At 39.3% G+C, this 23,947-nt stretch overlaps 1 protein-coding gene across 1 annotated transcript in view; it reads right to left on the minus strand.

The window, feature by feature from the left end:
• CNTNAP2 (contactin associated protein 2) overlaps positions 1 to 23,947 on the minus strand; it is a 2,668,322-nt gene that overhangs the window by 262,919 nt on the left and 2,381,456 nt on the right. The window contains exon 17 of the mRNA XM_043968036.1: positions 11,055 to 11,273. Coding sequence (XP_043823971.1) covers positions 11,055 to 11,273 — 219 coding nt within the window. The remainder of the gene's footprint in view (positions 1 to 11,054; positions 11,274 to 23,947) is intronic.

The following is a 23,947-nucleotide window of genomic DNA, read 5'->3' on the forward strand; positions in this document are numbered from 1 at the left end:
TTCCCTAATACAGGACACTGAGCAGTGAAACTGAATACAGTTAAATAGCTAGGCAATGTTACCTAATTTTTTGTAATATGCTTATTCAGTGCAATCTTACAAATTAAACAAAATGAGCACCAACACACACCCTTACTAATTTTATAAACCACCTATAAATTATTTCCCCTGCCAAATGTACTCATAGCAACTTAGGGAATCACCTTCAATGGGCCTGATTTGCTGACAAATCTCTTTGAAGATGCATTACAGTTGCTTTCGTCTAGGACCTTGGACAGCACCATTTTATGTCTTTTTCTCCAGGTCCAAAGGAGACCGACTCTCAGGCAATTAACCTCTAATTAGCTTTGCTTTGGCTATTCAGAACACACCTTGAGCAGCTAGGGAAGAAAAAAAGCCTTTTCCTTTTTCCATTTTTCCTTTAATAGGCCCTGTGTTTTTTCCTAATTTTGGCTCCACTGTACTCCTAACCTTGTTCCATTTTGATCTTCTAACTTTTTCCCCCCTGCAGTACACCTTAGAATTCAGGGGTGTGGTTGACTTCTGCAGGTGATGGCAGGGCTCTGAGCTTGAGATACAGATTTGGGAGCCATCCATAGAGAAGGGATTGTTGAAACATAAGGATGAATTATCTGAAGGAAGGACATTAGAGAGAGAAGATCATGGAGCTGAGGATCCATACCAAGGAGGCAGAAAAAGAAAGAAAAGTTATTGGAGGAATACTCAGAACTGTAGGTGGACAATAAGAATCACATGGAAGTCAAAAGAAGATGAAACCTCAAGGAGGCCAATAGAGTCAAATTCTATAGTCAGGTCATGGAAAGAGGATACTGAGAAAATGCCTTTGGATTTGGTGATCACAAATGAGCTTTAAAAGTCTTCTATCAGTGGAATGGTATGGAGGAAGACTGATTACAGAAGGTTAAGGGCTAGGTGGCAAGAAATAGACACAGTGGATATCATAATAATCACTGTGTGATTTTCTCCAGTTTGCAAAGCTCTCTAAGCGTTGGGTAGGTAGAGTAGATAAACATGAAGTATGGCAAAGAGTTTGGCAGCAAAAGAGAGGAAAGAGAGCATGGTGGTATCTTGGCCAGGCAAAAGAATCAAGTACTTTTTTGTTTAAAATAAGCAAAACCCTTATGTTTTTGAAGTCAGATTATAAGGGAATATGTAGAGGGAAAAAATAAAGGCCTTGGGCAGTTAACAACTATGTGGAAGCACAATCTCTTCAGAATGAGGAGGAAATGTAGATAATTGGCACATGCTGAGGGCTTCCCTAAAAAGATGAGATACTGGAGGGAAAGATGAAGAGACAGAGTGGATTTTTTTCATTGTGTCTTGAACTAAGATTGGTTGAATTCAGAGATAATCATCCAATAAACATTTATTAAACAAGGGCAGCTAGGTTGTACAGTGGATGGAGCACCAGGCCTGGAGTCAAGAAGACTTGAGTTAAAAATGCATAGGTTTAAGATAAGTGGCTATAATTTTGCAAACAGTTTGTTGACTTGTTGAGTTGTTAAATGACAAAGTTGTTTAGTTGTAAAAAAGCAAAGAAAGGGGAGGAGTTGAGAGCATCCCTCTCCTAAGGGTAAAAATAATTCTGTGCCAGTAAGAAATGGGGAAGAAAAAGGAGAAGTTAATTGGGAGACTCAGTGGCAGGCACTGAAAGGGAAAACAATCAAGTTGTTAGTTGAGGTACCAGATTTTCTAGGGGAATAATCCCCAAAGCAAATAACTATTAAAAGATAGGACCCAAGGGACCCAAGGAAGGTGGGAGGAGAAGGAGATCAGTAGATGAACTGCATGAGCCTGAGAGGGCTACCTGAGGCTGACACAGTGTGAGTACACACAGCTTACCATATGTTATTTCTATTTTTGCTCTCCACTGCTTTGTTCATCTATAATACCTAATAATTCCAAATACCAAAGAAAAGCAGATAATTTTATACATTGGTCATGAGCATCCTCATTCACTCCCTTTGATTGATTGGTATTTGATTTTTTTTTTTTTGCAGGGCAAATCAGGGTTAAGTGACTTGCCCAGAGTCACACAGCTAGTAAGTGTCAAGTGTCTGAGGCCGGATTTGAACTCAGGTCCTCCTGAATCCAGGGCTGGTGTTTTATCCACTGAGCCACCTAGCTGCCCCCTGGTATTTGATTATTAATGGTAAACCTTGAAAGGGAAGGTAAGAGGGAGCAGAAAGGTAGAAGGGCTACTTTCTTATTCACCTGGAGCCCATGAGCCAAGCTCAGACAGAAGGGCTCTTGCTTTGGTACCAGTAGTTTTGAGAAGCATATTTGTGCAGAGACAGGCATGAAGTGTGGGTTCTCATATAATCTTAGCTTGTGAGGGGCCAATTTCTTGCTGTTTACCTGTATTCAACTTTCATTTTATCCTGTGCTATAGAGATTAAAAAAAAACCCCAAAGGAAATCAAGCAGTATTCAAACTCTCAGAGAAGGATTTAGGGGTAAGTTTTATGAAGACAAGAAAAAAACACCATAGATGTTTTGAGGATAGAATAGTTGCTTAATAAATGGTGGTGGCAGAATTTTGCTTTGAGGAAGTAGATGAGCAAAAAAGAAGTGGACTTAGACCTAACATTTACTCTGTATTATCCCATACCTTCAAAAACCAATCCCATTCTGTTTAAAAGGGGTTGGTGTATTTTGTTCTGCTTTTTTGATAAATGCTCCAGGCCAATATCAGTCTTACTATTGTAATGCTAGAGATTTGCTACAAGGCCCTCATGCAGGGAGCCAAATTCCGTTGGGGAGGTGTTTCATTTTTTATTTTCAGCTCGGCTATTCTGATAGCACAGCCACTCACCTGGGAGTCAGTACACAGGAAATGGAAAACAGAATACAAACACTTTCTCTTCTCTTTCTAATCAGAGGACGTGAGACTGCATGCCCTTATTCCAAACTTGTTCAGCTATTAGAAGTTGCTATTTCATTGTTACATAAAGCTGGGTGAATTTCACATCCGTGCAGTCCCATCTCTCTTCCCTTGCATACAAATGCCTGTATTTCCCATTCCCTCTGTCATTTGACATGATAATGGTAAGCATCCATTCTCTCTTTTGGAATGCAGTCTACAGGAGGAGCAGCTGACCAAACAGAGTTACATGGTGTGTGGTGTGGTTGACAGGTCTTTTTTTCCTACACAGTTTCTAGCCAAGCTTGGCCTCAACTGGAAGCTACAATAATTAATCAAATATTTGTTTGCTTTCCCTCCTTACTTCTGTCTGGTATAAAGAGTTGCTAGCCTCCCTTTACGTGGGGCAGCTGGATGGTGCAGTGGATAGAGTGCCAGGCCTGGAGTCAAGAAGACTCACTTTCCTGAGTTCAAATCCAGCCTCTGACATTTGCTAGTTGTGTGACCCTGGGCAAGTCCCTTACTCCTGCTTGTCTCAGTTTCCTCATCTGTAAAATTAGCTGGAGAAGAAAATAGTAAAGTACTATAGTATCTCTGCCAAGAAAATTCTACAAAGGGGTTGTGAAGAGTTGGACATGACTAAGACGACTAAACAACAACAAGCTTCTTTTAGAACACAGCTTATCTGACATCTTAGGCCTTTTCCAATCCCTCCTCCCATCTTCCATGCCTTTGTTATTAGTATTCTTTCCTCTTTGAAATTGTAGAATATATAATTATAATATTATAGCAATATGTTATTATGCTATAATATATAGGCCCTTAAGGTTTTCAAAACACTTGAAAAATATTCTAATTTTACCTTGAAAATGCTGAATCAGAAGATGCTATCACCACTCCATTTTATGGATGAGCAAACTGAGACAGACAGGTCAGGTGGTTTGGGCTTGCCCCGGGTCACAGAGGTAGTAAGAATTTGAGGCCGAATAGGAACCAAGGTCTTCTTTACTCCGGGCCCAGTGCTCTAACCACTGAGCCACCTCCTAGCACTTTTTTAGCAAATGAGAAGCCAGTTGGCATAGTAAATGGAGAGCCAGTATTGAAGTACTACTGGCTGTGTGACCCTGAGGAGGTATTCAATCTCTTAATCCTTCAAGCAATTCTCTAAGACTAACTGAAGAGAATGATTCTGCCTGCATTATGAGAGAATGTGTCCTCATCTGAGGGTTCCTTATATTGATGAAATACATATTTAGCACTCGGCCCTATGCTTTAGTCGGTCAGTCAGTCAGTCAGTCAGTCAACAAACATTTATTAAGGATAAGTTCTGAGGATACAGGAAAAGACAAAACACAGTCCTGGCCCACAAAGAGCTCACTTTCAAATTGGGAAGTCATAAGTAGCTACTAATGCTAAGTATGCCCTTCACAGAACACAAGTCTTTGGAGGTCAGGGTTTGTTGTGGTTTGCTTTTCTTATCCCTGGCACCTAGCGCAATGTTTGGCGCTTTGTAGGCACTGTATAAGTGGTTGTTAATTTAAATTCAATTTTCTCCTCAGTTCCTCAAAGAATCCTGACTTGTCCACAGTCCCCTAGCCCCAGGGCACATCCCAGCTCTGAATGGGAGAAATAAGGGCAGCCGATGCCAACAGGGGTCAGAAATGACAGCTCTTTCCTTGGATGAAAATGATCCCCTCTTTCCTTTGAAAGTAAACCAGGCAGAAAAATGAGTAAATCCCCTTTAAATGCTGGAGAGCTTTAGAGAGTATTAACCCTGAGGTTCTAAGTATAAAAGCCTGCACAATGACTTCAGATGCTGTCAGGAAACCTACCTTCTTTCTGAAGGAGCTACCTAGTGGATCAGTCCTTGCTCACTGTATTTGATTTGCTGCCTCAGTCTGTCTTGACCCCTTCCCTTCTGCCTCTCATTGACCCTGATCCTGTGCTGTCTGCCTTGCCTCATGGCCGGCCTGCCTCCCACCAGTGCCTACACCTGCTGCCTGTCTTGTCATGGCCTGGATTGGAAGCCTGGGTCCCCAGGGGGGATGCCAGTAGCTGGGTTCCCAACAGCCATTCTGCTCTTCTCTCACAATCCTGTCACTGCCACTGTTGCTGCCAACCCTCTGAGCTCCCTGAAACACTTTATAACCAAAAGGGGCTTCAGCTGAATCCAGCATGTGACCAGTCTCATTTACGTGATGACCATGGGCATTCCTGCTGCTCACTAGCCCTGTAAAGAAATCTGGTCTATGTGAGGATGTGAGTCCCGGCACCTGGACCATGACTAGGGAAAGCTGTGTGATGGGCAAATTACTGCCAGGTCATCCAGGCAACCAGTCATATGCTAGCTGCTTATTATAGGACACAACACAGAAAAGTCCTGAGTCTAGCTCTCGATAAATACCAGCAACTATTTTCTCCTTGTGGCTTTTTAAAATTTCTCTATTACTTTCTCCTCTAATAAGCCAGAGCTATAGAACTGAATTTCTATTGCTTGCCATCACCCCAGGCCATCTCCCTTGTAATGATGTCTCCTTGTGCATTTCAGATTATTTGTAGCTGGCACTATTTTTTCCTTCTTTTATTAGGCATTTTCAAAGGGGATGAGTGATGCCTTATAAGTAGCAGTGTCCTGTGGCTAGATACTGTGGCACTTGTGGCGCATGAGTGGAACTTGGACAATGACCCCTTCCGTGGAAGGATACGCTAACAGTGCATGTTCCTTCAGTGACCGATGGCTAAAACCATCCCCTTTCAAATCAGATAATCGAGAAATGTGAATAAAAGGGGGACCATGTTGGGAGAGGCAGTCTGGGTATGAAAATTTAGAGAGAAAGGAAGAAAGAGAAGCAAAAAGAATGAGAGTATGTATAAGCAGAAAAGATGCGTGAATCTCTGTAAAATTTAATTTAGAAGCACAGAATGTATGGGATGGAAGGGACCTTAGAGATGATCCCTGTTCAGACCACTCATTTTACAGATGAAGAAACTGGCTGCCTAAGAGTGCCTTTTTCTAGGTCTTCAATACCCACCCAGAAGTTGTGTCCTGTTGAAGGTCACACAGTGACAGAGCATGGATTAGACCCTGTCTCCTGATTCCTAGTCCAACAGTTTGTGACAACTGGCTTCTGTGTAACTGGATTTCACAGTTCAGGGAACTGATTGACAAGTGGGGCTGCTTCTCCCTGGGACCAGCCTCCTATAGGCTATTACTGCTGTAGAGCAATTTGGAGAGGCCCTCTTAGGAGAAGAAGTGCAGTCAGGATAGCCCCAAGGGGATCACAATACTGAACCCTAAGCCATCAGGAAGTTAAAAGCTAGGAGCTCAGGCTTATTTCGAAGAAAAAAATAAAGGAAGAGAGCATCATCAAAGATCTACTCCAAGCTTAATTACATCTAATCTGTTTGCATGAGGATAAATACTGTGTCCCTAAGGACACACATTTCTGGAAAGGTCACCTGCCCTTTTATTTACAGGTAATCTCCAGTTTCCCAGGGGCTCCAATACAGGGGCTATTTGGGAAACCTTTTACCACTTGTTTGTTTGATGAGGGCTGGGGGTGTGTACACATCTGTGTAAGGAAGATTCCTTCATCTTCATCTCTAATTTAAAGTTTGAGAGTTGCCTCGGGACAATTAGAAATTAAGTGACTTGCTCACAGTGACACAGCTGGTATGGACCAGAAGTAGAACTTGAACTCAGGTCCTTCTGACTTCTGAAACCAGCACTGTCATGGATACTTTTGGTAAAAGTCTATCTTTATTAAACCTTACAAGGGCATTACTTGGAGAATATTTTAGCATAGTACATATATTAAGGGTACCATACCCTATTCTTCATGTGAACCTTTCTCATTTGGTCTCAAAAACCAGCAGAAAATATGCTCCTTGAAAAAAGGATTTTTTTTTCATTTTTATCTTAGAATTCCCAGTGCTTGATATACAGTAGGCACTCAATAAATGCTTGTCAGATTGAACCAAAGTCTCTCTAAATATGCAGGGACTATGAATTTCAAAATTTTACCTCTATTCCCCTGAAATGAAAACACACACACACACATATGAGTGCACACATACACACATGCCTGGATATGGTTGGCTTAGAAGTCACCAGAGTTTGAGGAAAATATTCTTAAAGCAATATATACTGTGAACAAGTAAAAGAAAAACAAACAAAATAAAAATAATCCCAGAAAATAAAGAATGATGCATTCCTCTCTACTCTCAGCAAAACAATAGAGGGACAATTCAGGTCGAACATTACATACGTGATCATACTTGTTCACTGCATTGTGTTTTATCAATTGTTTTTCTTGGTTAGAGGGAGGATTTAAACAGAAAGGGGAGGGGAGGAGGCTTCTTCTTCCCTCAGAAATTACTATGATGCAAACCCAAAAGGCATTGAATAAAACTTTGAAAAAAGAAACAGAAGTATTCCTAAAGACATTCCATTCCATGTGTTATAGAATCCTATGCTAAGAAAAAAATATTTTTGATTATTGATGAAGTATCTTATGCCAGAGAGTAGTGTTATATAATCCTATGCTAAGAAAAAAATATTTTTGATTATTGATGAAGTATTTTATGTCAGAGAGTACTCCACTTAATGGTCTATTTTAATCTAGAATCCTAAATGGATATTTTAGACTTTAGTTCTATGCAAATTTGGATAGCATGAGCCAGTTACCCCAGGGTGAGCTGACTGTTGATGTCCTGGGCCTATAGGTCTAAAAAGCCACCAATTTTAACCATGATAACCATGGATCAGAAGGGCTGTAGATAATTACTGCAGTCATAATCCCTGTTAGCCAGACTATACAGGCAGTTGTTGCTTTACATAGATTCGTATTACATAAATTTGACTTTATGTAAAGAATACTGAAAGAAATCTGCATTCCAGAGAGAGAGAAAGAATGAACAAGAGAGAATGAACATGTGAGAGAGAAAGAAGGAGAGAGAGAGGTTGGGGGGGAGGGAGAGGAGAAGGAGATGGATGTCTCAGGGAGAAGAACTGTTGAGTTAAGATCTGATTTTCCCAAAGAGATCATAAAAAAGGGAAAAGTACCCACATGTACAAAAATATTTATAGCTGCTCTTTATGTGGTGGCAAGGAATTGGAAGTTGAGGGAATGTCCATCAATTGGGGAATGGCTGAACAAGTTGTGGTATATGAATGTGATGGAATTCTATTGTGCTGTAAGAAACAATGAGCAGGAGGAGTTCAGAGAAACCTGGAAGGACTTGCATGAACTGATGATGAGTGGGATGATCAGAACCAGAAGAACATTGTACACAGTATCATCAACATTATGTGTTGATCAACTGTGATAGACTAGACTCTTCTCACCAATCCAACGGTACAAGAAAGTTCCAAAGGACTCATGATGGAAAAGGCTCTCTAAATCCAGAAAAAAAGGAACTGTGGAATATGGATGTTGATTATTTCTTTTGATTTTGGTGCTGTTGTTTTTCTGTTTTTCCTTTTTGCTCTGATTCTTCTCTTATAACATGACGAATGCAGAAATATGTTTAATGTTATTATGCATATATAACCTATATCATATTGCCTGCTGTCTAGGGGAGGGGGGAGGGAGGGTAGGGAGGGAGAAAAATTTGAAATTGGAAATCTTATATAAACAAATGTTGTGGGGCAGCTAGGTGGTGCAGTGGATAGAGCACCGGCCCTGGAGTCAGGAGTACCTGAGTTCAAATCCGGCCTCAGACATTTAACACTTACTAGCTGTGTGACCCTGGGAAAGTCACTTAACCCCAATTGCCTCACTAAAAAAAATTAAAAAAAATTAACAAATTAACAAATGTTGAAAACTATCTCTACATGTAACTGGAAAATGATAAAATACTTTTATTTAAAAAAAAAAGATCTGATTGAGTTGCTAGTTGCAAATATTGCAGAGGAAGAAAGGGAATTTTCAGAACTCACAGTAAAACCAAAAAGGTTCACAATGTAACAGTTGGCAGAAGAATTTCATCATTTAAATAAATTTTTTTCTAGTATTGAAAATGCGGATCCAAATACTTCAAAAAATTTAAAAGTTCAAAGACTAGCTGAAGATATTATTGCTTGCTAACATTAGATATATGATGAAAAAAGAGGGTGACTGTCCAAACATCTCTGGAATGCTTCATAAAAAATGTTGCACAGCTAACCACCAATGATAAAGGCTAGGTGAAGTGGGTGAGGAAGGTGTTACATAATGTAAACTATGTTGATTTTATTTTATAGTATGGTACATTATAATTAACTTTACCTTTCATTTCATAATTTGTTGATTATTGTGGTACAGTATTTAATGTATCTGCATTTTAATACATTTTATTACTTGTCTAAAGGTATTTTTTTGCGTATGATTTTGTTATAGAGGCTAAGTGAAGTGGGTGGTAAGGGCAAATTTGAACATTCAAGTGCTACACATAAAATTGCTTTATGTAAAGAATGGTCACTTATGTAAAACAAGAACTGTCTGTACTGGAGTTTGTCCAATGAGCACACAATCTTCTAAAAATACTTCATTTTTCCTTATTTTGGAAACATTAATCAAGGGCCTGAAATTTGAGTGGGTCAGGGATTTTTCTGTGTTAATGGGTGGGAAGGAATTATGGGTAGAAACCATTTAAAATCTAGTGGTATTCAATGGAAAAGAGTCACACAGAATGGGCAGCTGTGGATGGATTCTGATCTATATTCTTGGAGGGAAATACAACATGGATGAAATTTCAGAATTTCATGCAGTGCACTGAGACAGTAAAATTTTACAGTCAGCCCAGTAAAGTTTCAACTGCAAAACATCTGGGAATCTCAGTGTGGTTCTACAAGTATTCACCAGAGTGTCTCAAACATCCTTTGTTTCCATTCAATAGACAACTACTCCTTTCCTAAAAGATTTTCATTGTGGAAAGCAAACGAAGAATCACTGGACTTGGAAATAGATTTTGACTTGGTCTTATTATATACTGATATAGAAAATGTCAAAGGAAAGATTGAACTGGGGAACATTCCCCCACACAAACAAAAGCCTTTTTATCTGAGCTTAACCTATGCAGCTGACTCCAGTCCTGTGGGCATTTGATATTTATTAAAGTGTCCACATTTTTCAGTTTTGTTTACATTTATTATCCAGTGTATATCCTTTTGGGGCATCCAATGAAACAAAGTAAAGAGAAGTCAAAAGCCTTTTATTACTTATCAACTATGGTGAGAGATGGGCAAACACATGTGATTCTGTTTATTTCCAATAAGAGGACGCATGGTTTTCAATTCAAATGAATTCAACATTTATAAAGCACCTACTTACTGCAAGGCACATTTCTGTTTGATAGTAAGAGCTTACTGAATAGAATTCAAGAAAAGTATCTCTCTACTCTCTGCTCCCTCTGGCTCTGTGAAGGATATAATATAAGGTGGCATGGAATTATAGATAGAAAGCTGGATGCAGGAAGATTTTGTTTCAAATTCTGCTTCTGTTACTTATTAGCTGTGTAATGATAGGCAAATCATTTCAGCCTTTTGAGCCTCGATTTCCTCTTCCACAAAATTGGGATAATAAAACCTAGAGTACATATCTTGAGGTGTTAGGAGGCTCAAATGAGATTATCCATGTCAAGGACATGAATCGTTCAAGTGCTAGAAGATGTCCATTATTGTTATTCCCATTTTACAAGACAAAAACTGAGGCTTTTATATATGTAAACAGAGAGGCATGTGCCCATAATCATAAAGATAGTAAATTAAAGAGATGGATCTGAATGCAGGTCTCCTGGTTCCAAGCCAGGAGTATTTTCTACTGCACAAATATTCCAGCTATTTGTCTCCTAAAAGACCAGAGAATCTGACTTTGAGAATTGGGTGTTAACCTCAAAGGGAAAACCCTCTAGTTCACAGAAATACCTATTTCTCAATCACCCATGTGAGCGAAGAAACTGTCTTGTGTAGGGTTTTTTTTTTTTTTTTGTGAGGCAATTGGGGTTAAGTGACTTGCCCAGGGTCACACAACTAGTAAGTGTTAAGTGTCTGAGGCCAGGTTTGAACTCAGGTCCTCCTGAATCCAGGGTTGGTGCTCTATCCACTGTACCACCTAGCTGCCTCTTGTGTAGTTTTTAAGCCATTTGCATTTGTAGAATGATAGAGTTGATGCTCCTTTCGGGTTACTTACCCACATAGAGCTGACTGTAAAGCTCTAGGCGTGTGTGACCTTCTGTCGGTGCCTTCCGCACCTGTTGTGGCAACTGGTCCACCTGTAGACTCGCCTGCTTGACATTTCTCTCAGCAATGACTCGGTGCCACTGGTCATCATTGAGTGGAGAGGGAGACCTAACGACAATCTCCACTGGCCCATTTCCAACATCAAAGGAGAAGGACACTTCAGTGGCAGCTGGAATAGCAGACAGAGAGGAAGGAAGGTGAATATTGGTGCTCATATACTTCACACAGAAGGGATTTCTCAATAAAGAGACAATGACAGACTGAAAGCACAAACCTGCCACTTGTTGTGAAGTTTTAAAATTATTAGCAGCCATTTGGGGACCTGTATGACATGAGTTGGAATCTGAGCGTTGCTTTATATTGATTCCTTAGCCCAGTTATAAGAACTCAGATGATTTTATCAGTCAATAAGAAGTCTGAATGGCTCCAGAGAATCAGACTCTCATGTTTAGCAAAAGCTTTAAATGTCCTTTTTGGTTCCAGGGAGAATCTGTTTCATTGCCCTGTAGATCTAAGATAGGGAGGGCAAGTCAGACGGGAGGAACAAAGATATAACTTTACACTTGGGTGTCATCTTCCTTTGGGTTTCATCTCATAATTTTTATGAATTACTTGTGCACATTCCACCTTTTCCTGCCACCCTCAGGACATCAACTTAAAGAAAAATTCACAGACAGAAGCAACTTGATGTCCCCTCCCCCAGTTAAATAAAGCTGGTATTTCATGCAGGTGAATATTATCATACTTTGATCTTTTCCTGGATTGTAGACATCTATCCTTCCCTTGTATCAGGATGATATCCAATTACTGGTACTTAATTAAAGCCCTTCTGATGCCCTTTTGCACTGACTGAGTATCAGAGGTTATGAGAAAAAATTTTCACAGCTTTTTCATCATAACGTAATTGTGTGAATCTCTGTGTTGGGGGAAGGGAGGGATTCAGAAAGAGTATAAGCCTTTGCAATCATGTGCTTACATGACCACTGTGAATTTCTGTAGAAGATTTGACAATGCTTCCCTCCATATTTAATCACATATAACCAATGGAACATATAGCATAGAGTCTATATAAACAATGGGATAATAATATAAGCATATAATCAATAGAACCTCACCAAATAACTTTCTAAAGGGGGCATAGTTAGGTAAGCATTAGAAAGCTATCAGTTCAATTCATCATTTCTTTCCCAAACCTGTCCTTCCACCTAATTTCCCTGTTTATGTTGATACTAATACAATTCTTTCAGTCTGTCAGGATAAGAACCATGAATTCTCCTTTTTTCACAGTTTCTCATATCTAATTCACTGTCAATAATTCCTGACTATTTTACATTCAATCTTTCTCTCTCTCTCTCGCTCTCGCTCTCTCTTGCTCTCGCTCTTGCTCTCGCTCTTGCTCTCGCTCTCGCTCGCTCTCCCTAATCTATCTTAGAAGACTTGCGTTTCAATCCTGGTTCTGTCAGTAGTTATGTGGCTTTGGACAAGTTATTTTATCTTTCTGAGTCTCAGTTTTCTTATCTGTAAAATGAGAGGGCTAGACTAGGTCAGGAATTCTTAACCTGGGGTTTGTGAACTTGTCTTAAAACTATTTTTGAAAACCATATTTTAACATGATTGGTTTCCTATCAATCCTATGTATTTCATTTTACACATTTCAAAACTTTTGTTCTGAGAAGGGGTCCATAGGATTCACTATACTGTCAAAGGGATTTGTCATATAAAAACGTTTAAGAACCCTTGGACTAGATGATCTTTAAGATTCTTCCCAGTTCTGAATCCAAGGCTCCAAGGAAGCTGTCATCAGTCCTTCATTCACATTAGTTCTTAAGGTTAGCTAACAGAAAACTGGCCATCTTGGAAAGTTATACTTTCTCTGGCTCAGAGGAAAAAAGATTTATGGGACAGGGTACTTAGAGATATAGAGCCAACATCATTGTTGGGATCCTGGGTGACCTAGTTGTTGAGTGGCATCAAACTGAAGAATGGGAATCAGCTCCATGAACCTTTTGAACATCAAGAACTAATTGGCTACTAGGGACCACTCCTTTCTTCCATCATTCCTTGTTTTACTCTTGCCCTTCTTGATCCCCCCTGTGGTCTCAACATATGCCTGAATCTTAGTGTCTGGCTTTGCCTTACCCTTGGATTACTTTGTCCTAGGTTTGCTGGTATTTCCCAGATAAACTCTACTTCTCATACATGTGTTTCCCTCCTGAGTTTACATGCAGGCTTAGCTGCAGCCACTTATTTTCCAAGGATTTGGGGGATAACACAGAAGATAAGGTAACTTGGGGCTACCCTGAGTCTCATTTCTCATACCTAGTCCTACCCAAAGTTGGCTAGTCAGTAATCATTAAGTGCCCACCGGGTACCAGGCACTATGCTAAGTGATGGGGACAAAAAGAAGGGTCAAAGATAGGTCCAGCTATTAAGCAGCCTACGGTCTAATAGGGGGAGACAACATGGGAACAGCTATGTACAAAGAAACCACATACAGGATAAACTGGAGATGATTACCACAGGGAAGGCACTAGCACTAAGGGGGATCTGGAAAGGCTTCTTGCAGAAGGTGGGATTTATCAGAGACTTGAAGGAAGCCAGGGAAGAAGCTAGGCAGTTAAGAAGAGGAGGGATTGAGTTGTAGGCATGGGGAACAGTAAGGGAAAACAACTGGAGTTAGGAGATGGGGTTTCTAGTTTAAGGAATAGCACAGAGGCCAGTGTCACAGGATGGCAGAGTACACTAGGGGTCAGGAAAAGTAGTAATGGGGCAGATTACAGAGAGCTTGAAAAACTATAGAAAGGATTGTTATACCCATGGCTGCTATGGAAACACATGATCGTTGGCAGCTAAGGCTATGAGATTACCCCCTTCCTCAGTGTGGGAATATAATTATGAATGTTTAGGCATGTCCAGAGAAGAGAGCAAGAAGAAATGTCCAGAGAGAGGAAAGGATGATGAAAATGAACCTCATTTGATTTTGAATTTGTCTATGGATGATCTTGAGGTCAATCCACATACTGCATTCTCCCCTTATTTTTGAAAAGAAACTTAGCTCCTCTCCCTTATGAAAAGATGGTAATGATAAATGAAAAGAGCCAATAAAATGTTGTATTTTGTACTGTCATAGACTGTCCTTTCTCCAAAGGACTTTACAAAAGAGTATAAATAAGAGAGATAGACTAGTGATTCTTCTAAGCTCTAATGCTTTATTTGAAGATCATAGGGATTTAGAGGTGGAAGTTACTGGTGTTCCTTCATCTAGTTCAACCCCCTCATTTTACAGAAAAAGAAAATGAGGCTAGGTGAAAAGTGAATTCGGTATCTCCAAATGAAGTATTCTTTCTAGTATACTATGTAGAATTCCTTATCTCTATAGTACTTATTAAGAACTAGAAAGATATGGTTTTCTATAGAGTTGAGGGACACTTCTTCAGAGGCATAATGGCTAAAATTTTTATTTGTTTGGCTTGAAGGTAGTTGTAGAAACAAGTGTCTACAGACCAATCCCCCTCTTTCATCTTGGCTCTCTCTCAAATGTAAAACTCAAATTTATCATATTTTTTCTCCCTCTTCAACCTTAATCACTCTACATTCTGTCTTGCCATATTCTAATGAATACAAACCATTACCTCAAAAGCTCATGACTTCTTGCCTTAAGAGGAGATTATAGTACTATTTATTTGAAGATTTCAGATTTTATTTCATTAAAATATCTGTGTTCTCCTTAGTGCCCCCAAAGTAGTCATATATCATGTTTTTTTTTAAATCAACAATGGTGTTATTTGGAGATTGACCAATTAATTAATTGATTGATTAGTTAGTTGATTAGTTCATTAATGACTGACAAATCTTTCTAATCTCCCTTAGCTTTGGTGAATTCTCTCCCATAATAAAGATATGATGATTTGCTAAAAGTATACAAAAGTCTGAAAAGCAGGTTTATGTTCAACATTTCACAAAATACATCCTTCTATAAATGTCATCTAATTGAGAGTCAATGTGGTATAGTAGAGAGACTACTGAACTTGAAGCCAGAAGATCTCAGTTTGAGTCTGCTTCTTCCATACTAATTGTGTGATACTACACAACAGCCATAAAAACACTTGCAAAAACCATTACACTAATTTGTGTTGTTGTTAGGATCCAATGAGATTCAATTCAATTCAACAGATATTCATTAAGCTCCTACTATGTACAAGACATCATTCTAGACACTGGGGTTATAAAGACAAAAACCCTGTGTGCACCCGATCAATGAAGCAAGCAAACATGTATTAAGTACCTAGTGTGTACCAAACACTCAATTCAATGCTAGAGATATGAAGAAAAAAGCAGTGTCTTCCCTCAAAGAGCTTACATCCTAATGGGGGAGACATATATATATATCACAAATATAGATATATGTCAAATAAATTTAGTACATATACAGAACTATCTTGGAGGAGGTTACTAGAGCTGGGGTGGGGGACAGGGGGACCAGGAAAGGTCTCATATAGAAGGAGGCATTTAAGCTAAATCCTGAAGGAAACCAGAGACTCCAAGACTCTAAAGTAATGATGGAGGGGACATCTATTGCAAAAGCACAGAGATGGAAGATGGAAGATAGAATTTTAGATGTGTGGAGTACAACAAATAGGCCAGTATGACTAGACCATAGAGAATGAGGAAGAGAGTAGTGTGTAAGAAGGCTAGAAGGTAGGCTAGGGACAGGTTACATAGAGTTTTAAATAGCAATTAGAGGAGTTTTTATTTGATTGTTGAGAAAATGCTGGGTTTTTTTTTTAATGAAGGTGGTGTGGATTATTTATCATTTTAATGTTTGAACCTAGCTTTGACTATTTTTTGAACCTTATTTTTTTGCTGTGGCTAAAAACTGTCTAAATCAAAAAACTTAATGAGAGGTCAGACTAAGGTTTAGAGAGATTCCAAGGAAATCGACTGGTTGTAAGTAATATTGCGATTACACTCCGGTCTTGTTTTGGGTCCACCCAAAGGTTGTATTTTGGGTTCTCCAGAATAGATTGACCTACCTGATAATATACATCTCAAACTGACCTTCTCTTGGAGATTATCTACTACTTACATGATGTCAATAAGGCAAATGTCTGTACAACTTTGAACTCTACATAATGTAACCTCACAGAGACTAGTGGGGGGAGGTCATCTCTTCTTTCTGGCTCTCTCTCTACCAAACTACCTAATAAATTTTTTTCTAAAATCATTTCAGATTTTGAGGTTTGTTCCCATGAACAACAGTGGCATGGTTAGATCTGCATTTGAAGAAGACTTTGGATTTGGGAGCTACTTGATGAAGGGAGATCAATTAGAAGGTTACTGCTTATATAGTCTATCATATTTCTTGTTGTCTTGGGGAAGGGGGAGGGAAGAGAAGGAGGGAGAAAAATTTGCAACTCAAAATCTCACAAAAAGGGATGTACAAAACTATCTTTACATGTAATTGGGAGAAAATAAAATACAATTAACTGGAAAAAAGAAGGCTACTGCAATAGTCTAAGAGAGAGGTGATGAAGACTTAAATGAGGGTAATGACAGCTTGAGTGGAGTGAAGGAGACATATATGAAAGCAACTATAGCAAGAGAAATAATAACCTTTGGCAACTGATTATATATGTGGAATGAGTGAGTGAAATAGGATGATGTGGTTTTGAGAAGTAATGGGAAATTTTGAGAGAGCAGTGGGTTTGGGGGATATAGCTAAAGAATTTTCTTTTAGAAATAATGAGTTTAAGATGTCTGTAGGATATCCAGTTTGAAACTTCCAAGAGTAGGTGGTATGGGACTGGAACCCAAGAGAGAGATTAGATTTCCATATCTGAATATCAATGATAACTCAATCCATGGGGAGATGATCTGCTTACCATGTTAGAGAGTAGAAAAAGCAAAGAAGGACCTAGACAAAGGTCTTAGAGAACACACAGTTGGTGGGTAGGATATTGATGATCCAACAAAGGAAATTAAGGAGCCATATATGTAGAAAAAGAATGAAGACAGAAGAGTGCCATAAAATACAGAATGAAGAGAATCTTGGGAGAGAAGATGTTGAATAGCACTGAGTGCTTCAGATAGGGCAAGAAGGATAAAGACTGAGAAAAGGCCACTGCATTTAGCAATTAAGAGATGACTAGTGTTCAGAGAGAACAATATTGAGAGTTGAGGTTACAAGTCAGACTGCAGTGGGTTTAGAAAAGAATGAGAGAAAAAGAACTGAAAGCCATGGATACATATAGCTTAAGTAGCTAAAATTTTATGATGTATGTGACAACTGTGATGTTTAAAATCTAAATTGTGTGGTCACCTTAAATTAGAAGCTTTAGCACCAGTCTTTAGGCATTAAGCATTTATTAAAGCATACTAGGTATTAGAAAAAAAGAGAACATGTGGAGTTAAGAAAAGGCCTATCTAGCCTAGAGTTCTAGCCTGGTCTGGTTCTTCCTCAAGTCCTCTGCCAGAAGCCTGCTTTAATCATGAACTCCCCTCACACTGAGTGTGGAAGCTTTTCATAGATCTGGAGTAGAGGCAGTCCTTACACACTGCTTCAAGCTGATTGATAGGCATCATCCAAATCCATTGGTCACTGGAATTGAAGGTGGTCTTGAGTTAAGTTCAAAGTTCTTAGCTTCTGAGAAGAATACCTTCTTAAGGGCCAGCCAGGTGTGCTTACAATCTAGTTAACTTGAAGTAGGCTAATCAGCAGTCAATCACTCTCACTTAATTCAATCAGTTTAGATTAATCTCCAGGTGAGCCTTTGAGTATCTGCTAAATCCCATTATTTTATCATACTACATCAAGGTGTATATGATGTATATGAATTTCTTTGTGTCTACCTTAAAAGTTTTATATAAATAAGAGTGTGTGTGTGTGTGTGTGTGTGTGTGTGTGTGTGTGTGTGTGTGTTTCACAGGTGACCCAAATAAACTCTAATGTGTGAACAGCCCTCTCTAGAACCCACCAGGGGTTGGGACCATCTTTATGAGTCTCAGGGGAGTTGTTTCAGCTGTCACCACCAGGATTCTTCTTCCTTTCTCCTCTTCCTGCACTAGCTTCCTCTCTCAGTTTCCATAGGTCTCTGGTGTGGAAGGGAAAAGGAGGTATGTCTAGTCTGTCAGATATTCAGTAGTCCAGGGATTGATCCCCTATTGTTTTATTATAAGCTCTGTCCAAGATGCTGCCTTGCTTGCTTTGGTCACTACCAGGGCTATTTGACAAAGTCCAGTTGCTACTTGGCTCAGATGGGCACTCCTCCTTCCTGTCCCTCCGCCTCTGACTCCCTCTATCATTCCTAGGGACTCCAAACAACTTGCAGCTGGGTCAGGAAAAAAATTAATTAGAAATTTTTTCCCACTTTGTTTTCCATGACTTTTACCCCAACCTGAACTTCTAGTTGGTATAGGCAAAGGAGGCAAAAATCTTAAAATTTCAAAAAATTTCACCTGTGGTCACCTGGTATCAAATCCCACCATTATTTCTACATAGCAAAATACAAAACTAGGAGGGCAGGGTGGACTTGGAAAGATATTTTATTATCCAAGAAAATAAAGAAATGTCTGTTCTCTATTTTAGGGTCAAGGTAAAAGTTTGATTAAAAGGGACCTTTGAAAAATTTTGCACTTTTCTTTCTTTCTTTTTTTGTTTTGGTGAGGCAATTGGGGTTAAGTGACTTGCCTAGGGTCACACAGCTAGTAAGTGTCAATTATCTGAGGCTGGATTTGAACTCAGGTACTCCTGAATCCAGGGCCAGTGCTTTATCTACTGTGCCACCTAGCTGCCCCTAAAATTGTTCACTTTTAAGTAAAAAATTTATTTAAAAATAAGTTTAGCTAAATTTTAGTTTCCTTGGTATGAAAAACAAAAATAGTATTCTTAATGATTGAAAATTTAATAAACATTTGCCTTTATAATAATTTTTTTTTTGAGTGAGGCAATCAAGGTTATGTGACTTGCCCAGCATCACACAGCTAGTAAGCATCAAGTGTCTGAGGCTGGATTTGAACTTTGGGCCTCCTGACTCCAGAGTCAGTACTCTAACCACTGTGCCACCGAGCTGCCCCTAAATGTTTGCCTTTAAAAAGAAATGAAATCCTCTAGTTATACGCCCTAATGAAATATACTGCACATGCCCATGTACAAATACAGGTTATAATTATTCTCAGTTGCTATGTTGAAGACAAATTCAAAATTCTATTCATTTGGGTTGGTGCATATTGACATCATGCTATAGATGACAGAGTTTAGGACTTTCAAGATCATGAAGTTGAATTCCTTTATAGATGAGGAAACTGAGGTTTTAAGTTGTGGGATGAAATGCCCAAGGCTCTAGTGCCAGTATAGGAAGGGAGGGTTGGGATTAAAACAGATATACTTGGCATCCAAATTCTGTATGCTTGCCATAGTACTGCATGTCCTGAGCTGCCAATTTAATCAATAATCCGACCCTACGTCCATCTAGCATTTAAATACATCTTAATTCTATTAAGGAAGGTTTGTTTTGCTCAACTTCAATAATTATATAAGAACCCTGGCATAATGGCTTCTCCTTTACTTTCGTTATGAGAACCACCATTCTTGAAGTCACCTTAGTGAGATCCATAAGCTTTGCCTTGGAGGGGGCAGCTAGGTGGTACAGTGGATAAAGCACCAACCCTGGATTCAGGAGGACCTGAGTTCAAATCTAACCTCAGACACTTGATACGTACTAGCTGTGTGACCCTGGACAAGTCACTTAACTCTCATTGTTTCCAGAGGGGCAGGGAGAGATTTGCCTTGGAGTCCACTGACACTAGGCTTTTAGTTAAGTGTAGAGTGCAAAGAGCTGATAACTTAGGACCAGGAACACCTGACTCAGTGTTTCTGAAGTAGTCAAAGGGGAAAAATAGCCCTGGATTTTTGGATTTACTATGCCAGGTGACACAGTAGATAGAGTGTTTGGCCTTGGAGTTGGGAAGGTCTTAATTCAAATCCAGCCTCTGACACTTACTTAGCTATGTGACCCTGAACAAATCATTAAACTTCTATCTGCCTATTTTCTCCACTGTAGAATGGGGATAATGATAGCATCTACTCTAGAGGATGGTGATGATCACATACATGATATTTGTAAAGTACTTAGCACAGTGCCTGGCATTATACTAGGTGTTTAATAAAGGCTTGTTTCCTTCCTTCCTATATTTCTGCAAAGAGAACTGTATGTCAGCAGATATTCTTTTTTTCTTCCCTCCCCTAATGTGCCCCATTCACTTTCATTGGCCATTAACTTGTCAGCCAAATGCAAACAAGGATTCCTGGGATGAGTAGGAAGGATTGTTTCTTCTTTAGGATATCAACTATCATCAGGGAAATAGAAATGAGGAATAAAGTGAGTTTAATCCTATGAAAAGACTATAAGAGATAAATACTAGTCTAATTTTACTCAACAACTTTCCCTTGGTATGAATTCTTGTACAGGTAAAGTGTCAACATTTGGGAAAACCATGAGCATTCTGGCTGGCATTAGAAAACAACCACACCTGCCAGCTTGTCGCATTAGTTCCCCAGTCCCTGTGCTGGTCCAGAGTCAGCCTTAAGTCAAAGCTTTTCCATAGAAAATGAGAGATGGCAATATTAATGCTGTCACATTTCAGTAACTCTTCCCCTAAGTGTGAAGGTGAGGAAGGAATCGATCCAAGGAAATTTACTTCATTTATATTTGGAGAAGGAGCATAGGGAGGAAAAGGGACCTTGAATTTCATTAGGGTTAGGAGATTCCTGAGTAGGAACTCCTTCCACCAGTGGAGAACTGCAACTCACCAGTAACTAAAAGTCTTACAGGATTGCCTGGGGACATTAAGGCCTTAAGTGGCTTGCCTAGGATCACAGGACCCATATGAGCCTGAGTCTGGATTTAAAACCTCTAAGCCAAGCAGTCTCTTCTTATGTTATTATGAATAATAAAGAGCCTTACAAATAAAGATTAAGTTTCACAAAGTGTTTTTCTAACTATAACCCTGGGAAATGGGTAATTTATGTATTCTCTCCATTTGTACAGGAGAGGGGAGTGATTGGGGGGAAGCAAAGGAGGGTTGAGAGAGGGGAAGAAAGGGGAGGGAAGGAGAGTGAAACTATTATTTACTCCTCTCTAGCTTCAGACAGAATCACTGCTGTGTTTCTGTGTGTGAAAAAAGGACATTTTTTTCTTGTTCACTAGAAAAAATGAAGACTTCAACATCGACAGTCAAATCTGCCAGAGTTAAGTCAAAAGTTGCCTTGGTATTTCTGCAATTTATTTTTATGATTCGAGAAGAATCAGAGGTAGAACAAGTTTGGATTTAATGAAATATTTTGTATATTGTACTACTTGCATCATTTTTTTAAAAAAAAGGATAAGCTATGAGAAAGTATGGATGATTACCTTAGATAACTCGCATGATAGAAATTGTTGAGGAGTAAAGATGCAAACTGTGACCTCACTGGTTGACTTATGACAAGGTATTTCATAAAATACGGCTTCAGAAATAGGATGAAATCTTTCCCAGATTCTAGTGCCGTCTCTCTTTCATGTAAAGCCCCAGCAGGTGGCAGTATATACTCTCTTTTCTAACTACAGCGAGGGCATCCTCCAAATAAATTACAATTTGCTTAAAATACTGAGTGACAAATACAGGAAATTTGGCCGATGGATCAGATTGGAAAACTTTTTTTTTTCTTGAGTGCTAAAAACAGCTGTGATTTCACTGGCAGTCAAGGTGGAGCATGAAGGTGATGGAGAGAAGAAATAAGGAGAGGAATGAAAAGGAGAGAATGAAGTAAGAAAAGAAGGGATGACAAAAATAATAGAAGGATTAGCAAAGAGAAAAAAAGAAAAACAAGCCTGAGAATTCCATGGTCATAAAAAATCATTGAAAAATAGTTTCGTGGTTCTCAAACTGTTTAACAACCTCATAAGTCATTAAGAGATTACATCATCCCTCAAAACTCACATTTTTCTGAAAAAACAGAGTAACAATATTCTCATGCTACTGAATAGAAGTGAGCAATAGTAACATTTCCCCTTTACTTTAGCTCTGAAGGATATGGTTCTTCCCTCAACCAAGGTTTGGTCTGGTAGGGGAGCGAGAGATAGATGGCAGGGGAATGAGTTGAGAATGGGGAGGGGTAGAGGCATAGGAGGAAAATAAGGTTTCCGTGGGGAATGGAGAGGCTAAGGAAAGGAGACAATGCTGATGGGGCTAGCTAGGATTCAAGGAAGGTAGGGAGCTGTGATAATAAACCCTAGTTTAGGGTAAGGCCCCCTCTAGCCCTTGGACTTCACCTTCTACTTTTCTTTTTTTTTTTTTTTTTTGTGGGGCAATGAAGGTTAAGTGACTTGCCCAGGGTCACACAGCTAGTAAATGTCAAGTGTCTGAAGCTGGATTTGAACTCAGGGATTCTTGAATCCACAGCTGGTGCTTTATCCACTGTGCCACCTAGCTGCCCCTTCACCCGCTAATTTTCAAAACAAACACCAGATAGCCCTCTGGCTCAGTGAAAGATATACGTGCTTATTTAATCAGATGTATAAGGACAGAAAAGAAACAACCCTTAGGAGGAGGTTGGAGAATTCACACGACTGTGAAAAGAGTTATTTTGACTTCGACTATTTCAAGACCTAACAATTTATCATACGCTCAGGCTAATTTTATGAATAATCACAAGATCTTGCGTTTAGGAAGTAAGCTACCCCACGAGGAGCAAGCACATTTTTTTCTGTGAGGATAATTTTTCCTTTTTCTCTCAAGAATGTAGAGAAGGGATCTTAGGAGCCATTTAGTTCTGTTCTCATTTTACAGATCAGGAGACTGATGTCAGAGAGGTGAAGCAGCCACTTTGCTCTACCAACAAGTCACACAGTGGCCCAAGGTCATCTAAGTAGTAAGGGAAAGGAGGAGAATTTGAAACAAGGCCCTCCCACTTGAAAGGCCCAACTTCTTCCACCATTCCATATTGTTTTTTTTTCTTTTCTTTCGTGATAATAGTAACAAAATAACAACAACAACATGCCAGTCTTAAGTTTGGATGACCTGCATTTCAAAGAGATTGGCGTTAAGGCCTGCACACTGCAAGTTCTAACAGGTCCTGACAAAATGAAGAGGCTTCCAGGCCTGGTCCTGTGGCTGTCAGCCAAGGCCAGCCTAGCTAAATTTGGAAAACTCTCACCTCTATGCTGGTTGTAGGGAAATAGGTTTCGTTTTACTTTTTGGCCACAACAGCTCTCTAAACAGGTCATAGAGTTGTTGACATTTGTATCATCAGAGAATATGAACTGATAAAATTCCAGATCTTTCAAGCATTTAAGTACGATGATGATGATGATGATTGATGGTGATGATATTATCTGCCCCATCAATAGAAGTCAAGTTTTGTTAAATATTATTAACAAATGTTACAGGAAAATAAGCTAAGGAGTTTGCTTGCAGGTTTTTGATGAAACCAGGAAGAGAGCTGAGTTGTCTAGTTTCTGTCATCTCCCAATATCTCTTGCCACAGAAATATCATCCTTCTTTCCTTGAGAAACTTTTGAATTATTTGTGGCCACATGGCAACCTTTGCTTCTCTGAAGTTTGGAGTATCAACATTTTCCACGCAATCCAGAATATGACAGCTACTGTATACTGACCCCTGGTCATTCTCTGGCCTACTCAAGAAGTTCAACACCTGGCTTGACTTCATCTCTTCCCCAACTCAAACTTAAAACTTAAAAAAAGGGATTCTAATAATGACTTTTATGCTCCCTCAGATTCTCTAACTATGTAATTCTTCAGTCTCCTGAAACCTTAGGATCTACCCCTTTACTTCACTTCAGCCAC

Source organism: Dromiciops gliroides, chromosome 5 (assembly GCF_019393635.1).
Source record: "Dromiciops gliroides isolate mDroGli1 chromosome 5, mDroGli1.pri, whole genome shotgun sequence".
Lineage (NCBI taxonomy): Eukaryota > Metazoa > Chordata > Mammalia > Microbiotheria > Microbiotheriidae > Dromiciops > Dromiciops gliroides.